The sequence below is a fragment of the Parasteatoda tepidariorum genome, chromosome 9 (genome assembly GCF_043381705.1).
Source record: "Parasteatoda tepidariorum isolate YZ-2023 chromosome 9, CAS_Ptep_4.0, whole genome shotgun sequence".
NCBI lineage: Eukaryota > Metazoa > Arthropoda > Arachnida > Araneae > Theridiidae > Parasteatoda > Parasteatoda tepidariorum.
The window spans coordinates 40,231,388-40,249,956 of NC_092212.1; the positions used below are offsets into that span (position 1 = coordinate 40,231,388).

Below are 18,569 nucleotides of genomic sequence, written 5' to 3' on the forward strand. Positions count from 1 at the left end.
AATGTTTACGACAGAAATTACTAAGGAAAAAAAAGGAAGTATTTTAAACTTTATTGAGCAAAGATTATAATAATTAAATTAAAAAAACAATTATTAGGATGTAAATTGATTGATGGAACAGTGTGTTAAATTGAACATTCCATACAAAACAAAACAGTTGAAAACTTCAACATTATAGGAAAACAATAGCATCATTTAAAACATATGAACTAAAAATCTGAAGTAAATTTCAATGAATGAATGTAGAATATTCACCAGTTTTGCATAAATCACAAAACAAACATGTATAAGCTAGATAAACAAATGAGACTAAAAGGTAAGATTTTAAAATAAAATACTGCACATATATTTATAGTAAAAATAATGTTTCTATTGGAAAAAAAAATGACGGATTAAAAAATAATGTTTAAACAACAGACTTACTGATTTTATGATTTAAGTAATCAGAGTAAAAATTAGGTTAAAATCACCATTAAAAATGACAGTAAAAATAATCAGTTGTTTAAGATTTGAACTACAAAAATTAAGGCTATTATTTATGATTTGAAAAAAAAAAAAGAAAAGAAAAAAAGAAACAAGATAAAAAATATTTTTCTGTTTATTTATAAACCATAATATAACAATATTTTTTTTTTAAACAATCATTTTTGTCAATCAGAACAGAAAAAAAAATCTAATTCATAATTCAGGTATTTACGGTTAACTACGAAGACTAAAACAGAAATAAGTAATAATAAAAAATTATAACAAAGAATAAAATGAAGTTATAAATTATTTAAACTGTATTTAAATATGAACAAAAAAAGTTTGGATAAAATGTCATAATTGTGAAAAAAAAGCCTTGAAATATTTTTTTTTAACAAAAACAAAATAGATAAAGTAACACACATGTAAAGCAAAAATCACTGCAAATCAAACCAAAGGCTAAGTCTAATTAACAATTCAAATAATTGAAAAAAAAAATTAAGTCAACATATACAAAAAAAAAGCAAGGTGAAACAAATTAATAGTAAAGGAATATGGGAGAGGAGCCTGTGGGAAATTAAGATTATCCAATTTAAAAAGTAACCAACGAAAAGTGTTAATATTATGAGTCTAATTTAAAGCTATGTATAAAGGCAGTTAATATTTGGACAAGATATGAAATTGACAGCGTGCAAATTGAAGTCTTGATTTCTTAAACTTAACTCTGACTGTAACCTTCCTTCACTCAAGGATCTAAAAACAAACTTTAAAAAAGTAAGGACAGTAAATTTTAATTTTATACAACTGTCTAAGAAAAAAATGTTTTACAGAGAAAAGGTAGGCATATTTTGCAAAATGCACATACCAAATAATAGGTAAATAGGTAGGCAATAGGTAATAATAACAATAGGTAATAGGTATAAATAGGTAGGCATATTTTGCAAAATGCACAAACCAAATAATCTGATAGCAGTTATAAAACCTCAAAAAACAAAATAAGTAATTATTTTCATACATACATTTCCCGAAAAATTAACTGAGGGGAAAGCAACCCCATTTATTCTTTATTCAAGAATAGGGAGCAGCTTGCTTTTTAGAATGTACGAAAGCCAGTAGCAGTTTGACCAAAGACGTGATGGATATTGGTTTTCAAACACATGGAAAAAAAAGTTCAGCTGTGTATTTTTGAGTTTTAAAAATAACATACTTATAACAAAAAATAAATTTTTTAACATTGATAATGCATTAATATTTCTTTTAATATTAAACTAAAAATGAATAAAATAATAAAATTTTTATAACATAATTTTCTTATTAAATAATATTGAGATCATGAATTATGATCAATGCAATTTTATTTAAATTTTAGAATTTATACTAAAAAGAATATTTGGTCTCAATGAGATATGAAATGAAATACAGTAGAGAACCGATTATCCGGAACGATCGGGACCATCGCTATTCCGGATAACTGATTTTTCCAGTTTTCTGAATCGCTACAAAAAGCCGTTTTTTTTTATTGTCAAACTCAACTAAAAAATATATATATATATTTAGAATAATCTAAAAAAAACTCTTACTTCTTTTAACAGTGTAGGGAACTAATGATTATTTCTAAAATGATGGTAAACATCTTTTAAAGAAGAATTCTGAAATCTTTTGAAAAAAAAAAAAAAAGGCGGGAAAATGTATCGAATTTTGTTCCGGTTTTCCGGATAAGCGGTTCTGTACTGTAATATAATTTATAAAAATATTTTTAGTATTTCGTAAGTATGATCTTTGAAAAAAATACTAGTTAAATAAAAAAAAAAACATTTTTCGTACAAGTAATGAGCAAAACAATTTGAAAAATAATAATTCCAAGGCAGATGGATAATGAGGATATTTTTAAGCTAAAATAACAAAATTTATTATAAAATATGCAATTCAGAGTAAAATATAAACATTAATATTCATATACGGAAGATTAAATCTATGTCTTTTTTAAATAATTTATACAAGGGTGCACCCATGTGTCACTTATTTTGATATTTCAAAAAGACAATACCAATTTCAACACAAAATAAAACAATAATTGTATTATTTATTATCAAAAATTAAAAGTAATAAATTGTTTATTACTGACAATGAAATGACTAGAAACTATCTACAGTCCATTAAATAATTGGCAATCATTTCTAGATGTATAAGTGTATTAGAAAGCTAAAGCACAGTGATTATTTTAAAAAAGAAAAAAATATATATAACTTAAAAAATTTATATTTAAAATATATGCATTTTCTAAATTTGCATTAAAATGAGCATGAAGATATTGATTTAAAAAATATAAGCTATATTGAATCGATCATGAATAAAACAGACCGATAAATATATCACAGATATAAATAAGGTAAGCAATAAATTTTTTTTCAGGTACTAGCTACTTCTTCCTGGGGTAGATAACCATGGTTCAAGCGTGCTATGAAGTAGTCTTCGCTGTTTAATAATAGATCATAAAATTCTTGGTTCGGCTCATTAGGCAAATTTCCACCTAAATGTTCTGGTAAAATAGCTGGCGGTAGATGTTTGTGCAAACTTTTGAGATCACTACCATGGAAATAGATCTAGAAATTAGAAGAGACATATGACAATATAATTTCAAAAAAAAATAATATTAATTATTTTTTAAAAAAAGAATATTTTATTGAGAAATAATCACATAATATGCAACAATATTGCATCTTATATATCTACGATGATGTAAATACATAAGATGCAATATTGTAGTTATAGAAACATTTCACGAGAAGGGCATAAATTTTTTTTTTTTTTTATGCTACTTAGATTTAAGAACAGTAAAACAGGCTCTTTAACCCGCTATCTACTGCATTATGAACTACTGAAAATTGTTTCATAAATTTTTTTTTGTTGGCTGCTATATTGATAATTAAAGAATATACAAGAAAAAAACTTTCTCCGGTGCAAAATTTGAAGACTGTTTCTAAAACGTACCATCAGAATATAAGTAATGGTTGTTGTGCTATAAAGTTTTAAAGTGATTGGTGCTTATAAGTACCGTCAGTAGATAAAGGGTTAAAGTGCTTTGATACATTTTACGATAGAAAATTGAATTATAAGACAAACAATCTATCCAAATGGTATATTTAATATCAATTTTAATATAGATATATTACTTGATTTTCTTTTAGCAAATAATAGCTTTTTCTGGAAAATAATTACTACAAGAACCAAAAACAGCCGAATTAAATTACTCTTTTAATTAAAATATATTTCTACTGGTACTCAAAATATAAAATGAAATTTAATTAGAAAAACTAATAAGATAGATAATAATAATAATTTTTTTTTAATGAAAATTCCTTTTAGACAGAGGAAAAATACTAATAAAAATGATAATTATGCCTATTGAAAATAGTTATAACAAATACCAAAATTATTAAGTTTTTTTAAAAGGTATATATAATATTAGATAATTGTAAATCAAGAAACCAAATATAACCGAAAAACCTTCACTTTTGATAGTAACAATTAAAAATTTATTTTGAAAGTAAATAAATTACTGGATTGTCAGATATTGTACAGATTTTCAAAAAATGATATGCCAAAAATAAATTCCTACTGGTGAGAAAAAAAAGGATCTATTTCATAAAAAATAAATAAATAATAATAAGGTCTATATCAGTTTACATTTTTAGTACAAGTATCAGTATCATTAAAATAATATATAGTTTAAAAAAGTAATAATTGCTTAGTTGACACCCCCCCCCAAAAAAAAAAATAATAAAAAATTATGATAAGAAAGAAAGAAATAGCAAATAAAGCATAATATGATATACTAGCATAATTAAGAAGATAATTCATAATGATTATGAAAATGCCCGATTTAATTAGTTAGTCCTAACTGCAACATTTAATAGTCTTTATAGTATTATGATTAGATAGTTCTAGAAAGTTGTAATTGTGTCTACCATTTTTATAAAAAAAGGATAGATCAAATTGAAAGTAAAAATTAGCCAGCACATACTACTTTTTATTCAGTTAGAACACATTTAAAGGGCATTACAGAAAATTGCATACCATCCAACAAATTGTGGTTTTTAGGAATATTTTTTCAATAAATTAGATTTAAAAAAAAAAAAAACATTGAGCAAAACTCAAACAAACTTTAATGTAAGATAATAACAAAATTAATAAGTTTTTTTTGCTAAGAATTTTCTCAAGTTCTAATAGGAAAAAAAAAACTCTTCAGAGATTGCTAAAATTTGAAAAACTCTGATAATCACTTGAAAATTGAGTCAGCAATTATGATATTGCAAAATTTATAATTACATATTTAATACTCATAACAATATGAACTAATGAATAAGCAACAACACATACTCTCTCTTTTATTTTTTCACTCAATATTGGCTTAACCAGTGAAAACAGCACAGAGAAAATAGTAGAGTGATTTATAATGTGGATGGCTTTGTCACGAATTGGTAAGCAATCCTAAAGGAAAAATTAAAAAGTAAAAGAATGAAAAAACAAACAAACAACAACTTAATTTTAATATATGAATTAAAATCCACAGAATAAAAAATCGTTATATGAGTAAAAGAAGAAACACAGAATTTATATTTTATTTCTAACAAATATAAATAAAAGAACAAAATTTGCAAATGTGTTTAACATAATATTGGTAAAGTAATAGTTTTTGACATTTACAGATTATATATGTTAATTTTACACAACTTCTTAATTTGCCGATAATGAACTACTTTTTTTTATATCCAATGATGTTTCCTATTTCAATTTTTTGTCCAGCAGTGGACTGATCATTAAGACACGGTTCCCAGCAGATCACCGAAGTTAAGCATCACTGGCTGCGATCAGTGTGCGGGTGGGTGACCACTTGGATTAGTCTGCGTAGGAACCGATGGTGTGTGGCATTGGTCCTTGTTAAACTGTTCTACTGTAAAGTGCTTGACTTCGCGCGCAGGTCGTCGGGCTACTGAAGAGGAGGTGCCATCCCCTCTGCAGAGGATAAAAATTGTGATTGCATGTCTTCGGATCATCCTCAGGGTTGTTTCCTAGACCGTCGCCAATAGCCCATTGTGCAGCCCTAGTGCAACGTAAATTAACTACAACTACAACCATTTCAATTTAATTAAAAAAACAATTTTAAGAATTAAGCTTAAAATAATAGCACTATAATATTATTCAAAGTAATAGTAGTTAATTGTCAGTCTAAAATCAAAGATAACTTGCAAATACAAAAAAAAGTTACAATCCTTAAACTAAAAAATAGAAATGCAGTAAGTAAATAAGTGAGTAATAGCAATAAGTGAAAGTAATAAATTAAAATCAATGGAAAATATGAACTATTTTGGATTAATCACCTGTAATGTATTGATAAAGCACCGGACTTCATTCATGGGTATTTGAAGCAAATGGGACCAAGAAAAATCCTTCATATCAGCAATGGTGATTGTACCACAAATTTGAGTAACTGGATTACGAATCGCCATTTCGTTGCACATGATGTTGAACTTTAGAAGTTCTTCACATGTTAAAGTGTTTGGATCCCACTTACCTAAGAAACATAAGTGCATCATTATTTTTTTTTTCCATAAAAAATACAGGATTTATACCATAACAGCATTTGAGGCAGTGAAGAAGTAAAATAAAAATATAACTAAAATTTTTCTTTTTAAAGCACATTAATGCTAAAAAATATTATTGTTTATTCTGTGAAACTCCAATTATTGGGTTTCAGTGGAAACAGATCCAAGCCAGATAATTGATTTTCTAATTAGTTTTGTAATCAGATAAAATAATATTATTACTTATAAAGAAAACAATATTTGATAATAGTCTATGTTTATAAGAACAATAATTATAATAGTCAATATTTTTTACACAAGAGAAATGTCTTTTACTGGCTATTAAATCTATTCGAAACATATTATTATTTATTATGTGAAACTCCAATTATCAGGATTCAGTGGAAACAGATACAATCCAGTTAATTAATTTTCTTATTTGTAATTAGCGAAAAAAAAATATTATTACTTATAAAGAAAACAAAATTTGATAATAGTCCATGTCTATAACAACAATAATTATAATAGTCAATATTTTTTACACATGTGAAATGTCTTTTACTGGTTATTAAATCTATTGGAAACATCCATAATTTAAGTTTTAATGGTCTGGAAATGTTTCAAATTTATTTCCTACTAAGTATAATTGTAATAATATTAATTGTAAATGTGACAACAATATGACTCATAAAATAATAAATTAATGATTTTCCTCCCCCACATACACAAAATTGAAACCAGTAAATAGAAATGTCATGCTGCCAATATGGCAGCACTGGTTCATTAAGGGTTAAATCTAGCTCATAGATCAGTTCTATACCTTTAAATTCTGTTATCATCTATTTTTCAATTAATTTATTCACTAAAACAATCTGCTTTTTTGGTGATTCAGATGATTGAAGTTCTAATGTAGACTAACTTATCTTTTTGTATACATTAACATTATTTATAAAATGTATAATAACATTCTGCCTATAAGTTCAAAACTAATTTTTTAGAAAGTTTTATGAATAATAATTTAGATAAACTCTACTTTAACACCAAATAAATTTGGTTTTTTTACCCTCACTTTTTGGACTTAAGTTTTATATAAATCTTTTTATTAGTTTCATTTCTCTAAGCAGAAGGTGTGGATAATTACACTTACAATATACATTAAGAAGTCAATTTAAAAAGCAAATAGCACAAGGGACATGTCGGTTACTGCAAAGCATTTTTGGCACAAGTGTCGTTCTGTAGTCAAAATTAAGATAATATTCCACACAAACCAAAATTATTATATCCATAGACCCTATAAATTGTATGCAAAAACAGATAATAGGTAGTAAATGCCTTTTTATTTTAATGATAAATGTGGAAGTACTAAAATTTAGTTAAGAGTGATGTGTGATAACTCATCAAAAATGATTTATCTGGTCTTGAAACTAGATGCCAAAAGAGGTTTTCGTTTTGCCTTTTTCCATTTACAGATGTAACAATAAATTTACTAAAACATCATTTATATCACAACTAAACTATATCATAAATGAAAGTTCAACAAATAAAAGTGATCTATTGATACCACATTTAAGCATAGCTGTATAAAAAGAGAAATATAGGGAAAAAATTAACAAAATAAACAAAGATAGAAATATTATTACAGGTTATTCAGAACTGAATAAAGCTTAAATAATAAATTTTGCATAATAATATCAATAAGGATAGGCCATGAGAGATAAATCCCCCATGACCAGCCTAATCAAACACCAAATTAAAAAGTGATTGAATTGATCCAAACAGACAGCTAGGAGCAGGGGAAGAGATCCATGGTTGGCGATTTATGGAAAGATAAAATAGCTAAAAACAAAACCAACCCCCCAAAATCAATATTAAATTTTAAAATAATTTGTCGAAAGCAAATCGCCAGAAAGACAGTGAGAATTAGTATATCCATGTAACTGAAAAATTTTTGCGGTAAGAAATGAAGAGTTTTCGATTTAGTCGAGACAGTGCATTAATGAGTCTTACATTAGTACTGAAATAAAAAGTTTGCCGTTACATTGATTGTTAAGAAAAGAATAAATATTTTATATTCACTATTTATAAAACGTAATAAAAATTAAATAATTAGTATAATTCAATCAAAAATTGATTAAGAATGATTATACAAAAGTTTAAGAAATTAAGAGATTTTAAAAGCTACGATAGTGATGCCACACTAGGCATTACATATCTCTTCCTCAGAAGCAATTAAATTTTTATAAATAAAAAAAGATAGGAAAAAAAACATAGAAATTACAGAAGGAGTATATATTTATTTATAATAATAATATTCTTTAACTAAAGTAATAATAGTTACCCAAGAAACGTTAATAGCAAAAATTTAAAAGCTCAATTAATGAAATTAATTCTAATATTACCAAACTTTGAGAGTAAAATGGCACATCCTTCTGGGCTTCTGTATGGTAGAAAGTAATGAATTCCTGAATTGATGGCATTCATACAAGAATGAGGATTGAAATTTACGAACATACTAGGAAGTTCCAATGGAGCTTTATAGTATTTTTTAATGAGCTCATTAGCTGCTTGACAGTCAAACTTCCTTGCCCGTAAGAACATTAGTAGAAAACTCTCATCTAAACAAGGAGTTAAACCTTTTTCATCTAAAGGGAAAAGAGAGAAAAAGAATACATAAGTCAAAATTTTAAGAAAAATAAATGGTATAAGCCCGTGAAAATTCTAAAAACTTAGATCTCAGAATTTGTTTTTTTAAAAAAAGTGATTACTTAATTAAAGAGTTGTCAATAATATTTTAGTTTTAACAGTTTTAGTTTCCATATTTAAGTATTATCTTGAAAAAAAAAATGGATTACTGGTAAATAAAGTTAAACCATCCTAAAGCCATTCAACCTGACTTAAACTTTTGGACTAGATTCAAAAAAGATAAAAAAAAAAAAAAAAAAAAAAAAAAAAAAAAAAAAAAAAAAAAAGAGAAAAAAAAGAAAGAAAGAAAAGAAACACTTATTATTTTAATTTAGCTCATTAACCATAAGTTACTGTAACCATTATTTAACTGTAAAATGATAAATCATACTTTTGAAAAGTTACAAAACTCAACTCAAATTTTCTAAGTACTTCATGTTTTGCTTAAAAATAAAAACAATGATAATTGCTATGAATCTAATAAAAAACAAATAACTAAAAGAAAGTTAACAATACTATAAACTAAATTTTAAATTTGGCAGAAATACTACTAAAAGACTTATGATTTATCTACTGACAGTAATTCCATTCAATTTTACGCATTTATACATATTCATATACTCAATAGGTAAAATTTATGTAATCTAATTTGTAATTCTTATTCAAAAATCATTACATAACTTTATTTTTAAAAAAATTATATTTAAAAGAGGGAGAAAAAGAAGTTTTTTTTTCTTTTTTAAAAAAAAAAAAATTTTTGAATTTACAACTTGTTTTTATACATAAAAATTTTACAAAAAACTAGTTTTTATACCTTTTTTCCTTATTATATTATCACAAATCATACATATTCTAATGAATATCAATTTAATGAGTAATATTCTAATTATATTCTAATGTACTATCTAATTATACTCCAATGAATTCTATTAAATTTGATCCTGATACAGAAAACAAGGGAACTCCTGGATAAAGTATAGGGAGAAATTAGCCTTGGTGGAAGATTTTTAATGGAAACCATCAAAATATGTTACTAATCCCTGAAGGAAAGAAGTATCAAAATTATCCACGATATTTTATATGGAAGTCTTCAATTCTGTCACACTGCTTGCCATCAGCATATATAATGCATAGCACAACCCGATCACATTTTTTTGGCTTTAACTTCAGGGTAATTGGCCAGCCAATCTTTGACAAGTTACCTGTTATCCAAAAAGGATACAGATTTTGAAAGGTGAATGGAGCATTTTCCACAAACTATCAACTATCTCTAAAAATATTTCATATTGTATTTTATAATTGTCCTCGAACAGCAAACCCAATTTTGAGTTTACGATTACCAACGTTCAACTCTGTAGTCTTGTAGGTTTGAACCCAATCCAGAAAACAAGGGAACTAATTTAATATAGAAACTTTGTTAATGAAATTTAACTATAAACTTTTTTAAATGCAAAGTATATGAAAACATAAATTTATTATTAATGTTTTCATATTATCTTATCTTTGACAAGTTACCTGTTATCCAAAAAGGATACAGATTTTGCAAGGTGAATGGAGCATTTTCCACAAACTATCAACTATCTCTAAAAATATTTCATATTGTATTTTATAATTGTCCTCAAACAGCAAACCCAATTTTGAGTTTACGACTACCAATGTTCAACTCTGCAGTCTTGTAGGTTTGTTTGAACCCAATCCAGAAAACAAGGGAACTAATTTAATATAGAAACTTTGTTAATGAAATTTAACTATGAACTTTTTTAAATGTTTTTAAATGTTAATGTTTTCATATTATCTTTTTAATTTGTGTCTCAATAATCTTTATAAATAAATCATTATAACTATAGATATTCAGCTTTAAATAAGGATTTACAAGCTTTAAACATTTTGACACACATTTGAACTATTAGTCCAGTTCATGTAAACCAATTGTACTTTAATGTTTTAAAAATGTCAGAACATAAATTCACATATTCATTTATAAAGTTTAAAATTTATTGCCCACTAATTTATTAAAAGTATATATGGGGTAAAAAAAATCACTTATTAACATTTATTGGCAAATTAAATTAAAATACATTGATTTGGAAATGATAAAATTTGTAATGAATATCAATGAGATAAAAAAAACAAACTTTTCAATAAATCTTTAAGATTTTCAAGATAAGTTGATAGTTTATCTTCTCTTTCATGTAATTCCAATTCAGCACATTTACGAAGATCTTCAGTAATAAGATCACATTCGAACTTCGTGAACTCTTCACTCAACTCTTTTTCCATGATTAAATCCTGCAGAGAAAAAAAAACGTAATTTTTTATTTCTCTGACATATATAATGAACTTTAATAAAAGCAGGTACTTATAACGCTAAAAAACGGCTTTTAAATATCAATTATATGTACAGATAGACATATAAAAAACAATTTTCGTTAGACCTGCATTAATACTTAAAAATTCAATTGAATTCTCACTTACGCCTGGATCATTTATTATGACATCATCACACTACCACTGTACTGTCCATCAACTCATTATGATTATAACCATACCCTCGCATGGTTGATAAATTGCGTGTCCGGTTTCCTAAATCATCAACAAAACGATTTTTTCAGACAGAAAGTAGCAGTAGTTAGCGTCTTTTTTCTCTTTTCGATTTGTCTCATTGATAATGTAGGATCGAACATAAACGCTTTTACCTAACTTTACAGAAATACTTCAACCAATGGGTTACAAAACATAATGGGGATATTTTCTATGACGTCAGAAAATAATTTAACATTTCAATGCAGGAGTTTTTCTTTTCTTTTTTTTTTTTAAATTTTGAGTCGCAACTTGTAAAAGAGGAGCCATAAAAGAGGAACACGCAAAAAGTTCCCTTATATTGAAAGAAAACAATTGTGATTACAAAAAGAGAAAAATTAACTTACTTATGGAATGCTTGTTGTTGTTGTTAATTTACGTCGCACTAGAGCTGCACAATGGGCTATTGGCGACGGTCTGGGAAACATCCCGGAGGATGATCCGAAGACATGCCATCACAATTTTGATCCTCTGCGGAGGGGATGACTTATGGAATGTAAGGGTTACTTATGGAATGCATAGGGTTTCCCTTTAACAAATTTTTCGTTATAACTTACTGCCAAATGTAATGCAGTAAGGTAAATCTAAAATTTTTTGACTTTGATATTTTTCCATCGATATTGGAATAAATATTTTCTTGAAGTAACGAGGAAAAACAAGAGGTCGAAAATTTCTCTCTTAATTCGCCTTCCAGTCAAGTGGTTCAATCAGAGTCAGAGAACATAAATGAACTTAAAGAGCGCATAAATTAACTTGAAGACTTGCATTATAGCTCCAAGATTCACGATTGCAATGCTCGAATACGCCATCTGGAGAGAAGATGGCTTTCCTCTCATCTTCTTCTCAGTTGTAAAAGAATGTACTACGAAGTTTTCCCCTTTCTTAATATTTTTCGTATTTAATTGTCGAAAATATTTTTTAAATTTCCACAATGCTTTCCTTTAGAACTATGTTCAGTAAAGTTTTCAGTTCCATACAGTTTCCCAACTTGAATTCGCAGTCTCTTGAAGGAATGAAATATCCTTAATTTCTTGTAAATGGTAATAAAGAATTATCGATTTCATTTTTGTTACTTGATTTGCAAAATTTATAAGAAGTTTTGAACATTCTTTAATGAGCTAAATATTTGTGTTAAATTTTATGCATCTACTTTTTAGTCAGCACAGTTTATCTTAGAACTTATTATAAGAAATTTAAAAAGTATATTTCTTAGACATTAATTTAATTATTATCAATGAAATATTTTATTGATTTAATCCTGCCATATATATATGACAGGAAACTAGTTTGTTTTGTTTCCAAAAATGTTTTTTATTTTTTTCCCAACCCTACTCTGTTAAAGCAGTTTCCAGTTTTGTTTTGACTAGTGTAACACTAACAATTTCCTAACGTGTTTTGTTTTTATACAATCTATACTTAAATTCACTGAAACAAAAATGTCATTCAAAATTTTTTCACTGAGAGGTGCATTTCAACATTTAAAAACTGATATGTAAAACAATTTTTTGTAAAAGAAGTATAGACAATAAAACCAATGAACTTCGAATCAGCAAAAAATAGAAATTGCATATATTGTTATAAGTGTTATGAGATATTAACATTTACGTGACTACTTTTTTTCACATAACCAGTTAAAAATCAGCAAAACTTAGATGATTTGGCTCAAATTATTGCACTATTACGAGATGTTGCAGCAATTTAAAAATAGAGCTTTGATAATATTACCAAGTAAAATGATAGGTGTCAAAATTTCTAAAAACATATACATAGGATAAGAAATATTAATATAATTGGTTTAAAAATGCTTTATTTTGTCCCTGTCACTTTATGTAGTAAGCACAGGTGTCGATAAAATCAATGATGATGAAATAAAATATGAAATAAAATATTGTTCCTTGGGGTTAAAAAAATATCTTGGCAATTGAATATTTATGCTATTATTCAATTGTCTAATTTTGAATAAGATTGTGTATTGGTGTAGGCAAGAATGAATAACCAAAACTGAATTGGCTTGGGAGAAAAAGACCTGAAGGTGCTCTGGAGTTCAAGGGAGATATATCGGATCAAATTGTAGTTTCTCGATTGATCAGTGGTCTTTTAAAGAGCTTAACATTCAAATTTAGGTGGAAAGTCTTCCCAACATATGGCAAGTGCAAATTGAAGCTTGCTTTCCTCTTGATTGCGTGGAATTTTCCTCGGAGGACATTCTCTTGCGACCAGTGTTGGTGTGTGACTTTGCCAGAGCGTTTGAACTCATAGATTTGATATAGCTGAGGCTATATTGTGAAGGATTAGAAACAACAGTAACAACAACGAATAACCAAAAATAATAAAACAAGGAGATATCGACGCCGGATTTGATTACTATCAAAAAAGTAAAATAATCAGAAATCTGATTTTTTTTGTGTGCACGCTGAAATTTTTTTTAATGATTTCCTCATTTATGAAATATTTTAATAAACTTATTAAATAATATGAATATTTCATTTTTAAAAAAAAGTAAAATAAATAATTTTTAGCTGCTTTATATGCACACTTCATTGACATTCTATAATTTATTTTGAAAACAATTAATGTAGTCAATTTTTTTAAATTTACAAAATTTAAAAAATGTAAGATTTTAAAACTTTTAACGCTTTTTTTATTTTTGCATTTTCTTCCTTAATGATTGCAGTGTTAACAAATCTAATGCATTCATTCACTTATAGGTCGAACGTACTAGAATATTTTCTATGATTAGTCATGGAATGTAAGAAAAAATTTAAAACGTTCACGCAGCTTTAAAAATTTTAATTTATATTCAATACACAATTTTATTATCATCATGCTAATTTGCAAAATTAGCATAATGATATTAATACACTTCATGCTAATTAATTTTTTTTAAAAATTTATTTTAAAGTCTTATTAACGGACGAAGATTAATTCAAATAACATTCAAACGCAATTATAAGCCATATTGTTAATGAAAAACCACATTTTTCTTGCTCATAACGTTTTAAAGACAGAGAGAGGGAATGTGTGAGTTCGGAGTAGTTTGAAATACAAATATATACAAGCAATAAAAGAGAGAAATCGATATTTCAGTCATTTTTTTAGATACTGTGATCCTTCACTTCATAAATAATAACTTTCTGCTATTTTCTTTTATTTTTACCAATTTAACTTATTGTTATAAACGACAAAGTCACTTTCTTTCTAAATATACCTAGTCAATCTAAACTTAGTTCCACAAATATTTAAATATTTCAAAAAGAATACCAAAAGAAAAAAAAAACTTTCAGTTACTATTTTATTGAGAATTTCCTTCTTAAACTAAAAAATTATAGTTTCTGAATCAATAATATTAATTACAGTTGGAGGCAAATATTATACATAAAAATACAATTTTATAATAGCACCTAATTTTTCTATTATTTTGAAATCGAGAACCATGAATTATTAACATTTTCATTCGTAAAATTAATATCCCTAAAATTTGAATAATAGGGGATATACTACTAAGAATTCATGTAAATAATATTATAAGTTTTAATGATTATGGAGAATTACAGCATAATTAATTTTTTTCTTTTTAAAAATACAGTTGCTTTAGTTGTGGTTATCTGTGTTCTTTTCAAATCAAGCACTTTTGCATATGCTTAACACAGGTTGCAGGTATCATGGTTTTATAAAATTAAAACCAAAATTAGAAAAAAAAAATGTATGCTGACAAATATAGCTAAACAAGAAACTAAATAGATCTTTTTTTCAATTCCTACTATTAGTTCACACTCTTCCTATATATATTTATCTTGTTCAAATTTTCAATCGTTAATAAAATACTTTTAATTCATCCACTCAAACTCAAATATATTTTTTTTAAACTTGTTGTGGATGACATTTGATGCTAATACAGTTTTTTCAAAGATTAATTCATTCATTAAATNATTTTTTTTGTGTGCACGCTGAAATTTTTTTTAATGATTTCCTCATTTATGAAATATTTTAATAAACTTATTAAATAATATGAATATTTCATTTTTAAAAAAAAGTAAAATAAATAATTTTTAGCTGCTTTATATGCACACTTCATTGACATTCTATAATTTATTTTGAAAACAATTAATGTAGTCAATTTTTTTAAATTTACAAAATTTAAAAAATGTAAGATTTTAAAACTTTTAACGCTTTTTTTATTTTTGCATTTTCTTCCTTAATGATTGCAGTGTTAACAAATCTAATGCATTCATTCACTTATAGGTCGAACGTACTAGAATATTTTCTATGATTAGTCATGGAATGTAAGAAAAAATTTAAAACGTTCACGCAGCTTTAAAAATTTTAATTTATATTCAATACACAATTTTATTATCATCATGCTAATTTGCAAAATTAGCATAATGATATTAATACACTTCATGCTAATTAATTTTTTTTAAAAATTTATTTTAAAGTCTTATTAACGGACGAAGATTAATTCAAATAACATTCAAACGCAATTATAAGCCATATTTTTAATGAAAAACCAAATTTTTGTTGCTCATAACGTTTTAAAGACAGAGAGAGGGAATGTGTGAGTTCGGAGTAGTTTGAAATACAAATATATACAAGCAATAAAAGAGAGAAATCGATATTTCAGTCATTTTTTTAGATACTGTGATCCTTCACTTCATAAATAATAACTTTCTGCTATTTTCTTTTATTTTTATCAATTTAACTTATTGTTATAAACGACAAAGTCACTTTCTTTCTAAATATACCTAGTCAATCTGAGCTTAGTTCCATAAATATTTAAGTATTTCAAAAAGAATACAAAAAAAAAAAAAAACTTTTAGTTATTATTTCATTGAAAATTTCTCTCTTAAACTAAAAAATTATAGTTTCTGAATCATTGATATTATTTAAAGTTGGATGCAACTATTATACATAAAAACGCAATTTTATAATGGCTCTTAATTTTTCAATTGATTTGAAATCGAAAGAGAACTATGAATTATTTATTTTTCATTCTCAAAATTAATAGCTGCAATATTTGAATAATGGGGGATATGCTACTGAGAATTCAATTAAATAATGTTATACGTTTTATTGATTAAGGAGAATTATAACATGTTTAATTTTTCTTCTTCTTAAAGATTTAGTGTTTTAGTTGTGGTTATCTGTGTTCTTTTCAAATGAAGCTGTTTTGCATATGCACATACAGGTTGCAAGCATCATGATTTTATAAAATTAAAAACCAAAATTAGAAAAAAAAAATGTGTGCTAACAAATATAGCTAAACAAGAAACTAAATAGATCTTTTTTTCAATTCCTACTACAGTCGGACTTCTATTTAACGAACTTCCATTTTGCAAGTTTCTCTATTTTGCGAATTTTTCGTGAAATAACTTCCGAATAGCGAAGTTAATTTTCTATTTAACGAACTTTTCTTTGAGATACTTACCTATTTTCCAAAATATTTCAGAACATTTCAAACTTGTTAACGCATTTTTTGGGGGAAATGAGCTTGAATTAATTTTCGAAGCTACTGCTTTATGTAATGTTTCACCGCTTTCTCTTAAAGTTATTTTATAGAAAGCAGCAAAATCCCTTTCTGCTTGCATTGCAAACGAAAAAATCAGTTCAAATTAAGGAATTTTATCAGTAGCAATTGAACTTAAAAACGCACGTGGTAATGCATGTTTAAAATGAAATTTTTATAATAAATGCATCTATAATTTAATACATAAATTTAGCATCTTTTTTTTCAGTTAAAAATGCATGCAGCTTGATAGTATAACACTGGATAATGTTTTGCTCTATTCTTGCTTTCCAAGCAGGTTTCTTTTATGGTTAAGATTTATAAAATAAATAGTAGATACTAGTTTACAAGATAACGGTGCATCAATCGCTATTTTAATTATGTCTACTGTTTACAAATTTAAAACCTGTTTTGCGTTGTTTAAACATTTTAAAAGGTGATTTTCTATTTAACGAATTTTCCCTATAGCGAACTTATTATCGGGATTTATCAACTTCGTTAAATACAGGTTCGACTCTATTAGTTCACACTCGCCCTATATATATTCATATATCTTGTTCAAATTTTTAATCGTTAATAAAATACTTTTTATTCATCTACTCAAGGTCAAATACACTTTTTTTAAATTTGTAGTGGATGACTTTTGATGTTAATACAGTTTTTTCAAATATTAATTCATAATTAAATTTAATTAATTCATTTCAGTTTTATACGGGATAAAAAATTTATCTTATTCTTTTCTGATCTAAGTGGGAATTGACTTTAAAATTTTTATTTTTAATATTACTTGCTTAAAAAAAAATCAAATTGGGAACCATAAACTAAAGAATTAATTGAGGAATCAATTGTGTGTTAATAATAAAAGACTTAAATAAAATAGAATAGTTTTACCTTATTATTTCATATGCTAATCTTCAAAAGTAATAAGTTACTCAGATAATGATACAACTCCAGTCCTCACCTGCCGTAGGGTTCTGCTTCTTCAGAGGTAACCATCAGGTATTCACGTGACTTGCACAAAGACCCAAAGGTCACACGCGTTTTATATCTGTGCAAAGTTTGCTTTATCTTTGCTAAAATATTGCTGTTTTTGGAAACGTGACAAATGTTTGCGTAATACAGCTGCTAGCGACCGGTTAGGTTGACATTGATTTGAGCGTATGCAATGTCTTTTAGTCTTCTGTGATGTAATTTCACTTTAGATTTGAAGTTGATTAGTGATGCTCTTATTTATGGTCGTCTATGTTTTGATTCGTTGTAGTGTTCGAAATGTCGTATTTAGATTGTATTACTGTATCAGAAAAATGCATGAAATATGTCGGTTAAGGACTGATAGATGAGATAACTATAGGTTAATGGCTTTTTTTTTCTCAATGAGGAAACTATTGCTCAACTCAATTATCTACACTTGAGAGTAGAGTTTTTTTTTCTTAGAGCTGAATTTATATATAAAAAAACATATTCTTATGAATATTCTTCAATACAGTTCGCCATTTTCACGAAATCTTGTTATTACTACTATTATTATTTTACCAAAATCATAAAAAATACGGTACTTAAAAACATTATTTAACTTTTGCCTGTATAGCTATACTTATTTCTGTCTTACTTCTGTATCCCATATTTCTGTATCAAACAATGGTCGCGATAAAGCAGGAAAATATTTTCTAAAAACATTTTTCACAAGCGAATAGTTTAGTATTGATATCTATATCAAATGATGCAAAATACTCACGGTGTTAAAGCAATCAGTT

The 18,569-nt window shown here is 26.2% G+C and overlaps 1 protein-coding gene across 2 annotated transcripts; it reads right to left on the bottom strand.

Annotated features, from left to right (window-relative positions):
* Positions 1 to 30: 30 nt before the first annotated feature.
* Positions 31 to 17,844, bottom strand: LOC122270326 (alpha-tocopherol transfer protein-like). Of its 2 annotated transcripts, none has more exons than XM_043047268.2 (6): positions 17,707 to 17,844; positions 10,868 to 11,021; positions 8,450 to 8,692; positions 5,847 to 6,040; positions 4,846 to 4,956; positions 31 to 3,068 (listed from the first exon to the last, which is right to left on the bottom strand). In XM_043047268.2, exons 2-6 carry the CDS (start codon positions 11,010 to 11,012, stop codon positions 2,874 to 2,876), a joined length of 888 nt encoding a protein of 295 aa, XP_042903202.1. In that variant the 5' UTR covers positions 11,013 to 11,021; positions 17,707 to 17,844; the 3' UTR covers positions 31 to 2,873. The 2 variants fall into 2 exon arrangements, with proteins under 2 accessions (XP_042903202.1, XP_042903201.1); XM_043047267.2 differs by lacking the exon at positions 17,707 to 17,844 and adding an exon at positions 11,208 to 11,365.
* Positions 17,845 to 18,569: the final 725 nt, after the last annotated feature.

Coding starts and splice junctions, on each gene's coding strand:
- LOC122270326 (XM_043047268.2), bottom strand. CDS start 11,012: ATGGAAAAAGAGTTGAGTGAAGAGTTCACGAAGTTCGAATGTGATCTT. Junction 6,041..8,449: donor CATTTTACTCTCAAAGTTTG/GTAATATTAGAA, acceptor TATGTTTCTTAG/GTAAGTGGGATCCAAACACT. Junction 4,957..5,846: donor GCTTTATCAATACATTACAG/GTGATTAATCCA, acceptor TTTTTCCTTTAG/GATTGCTTACCAATTCGTGA.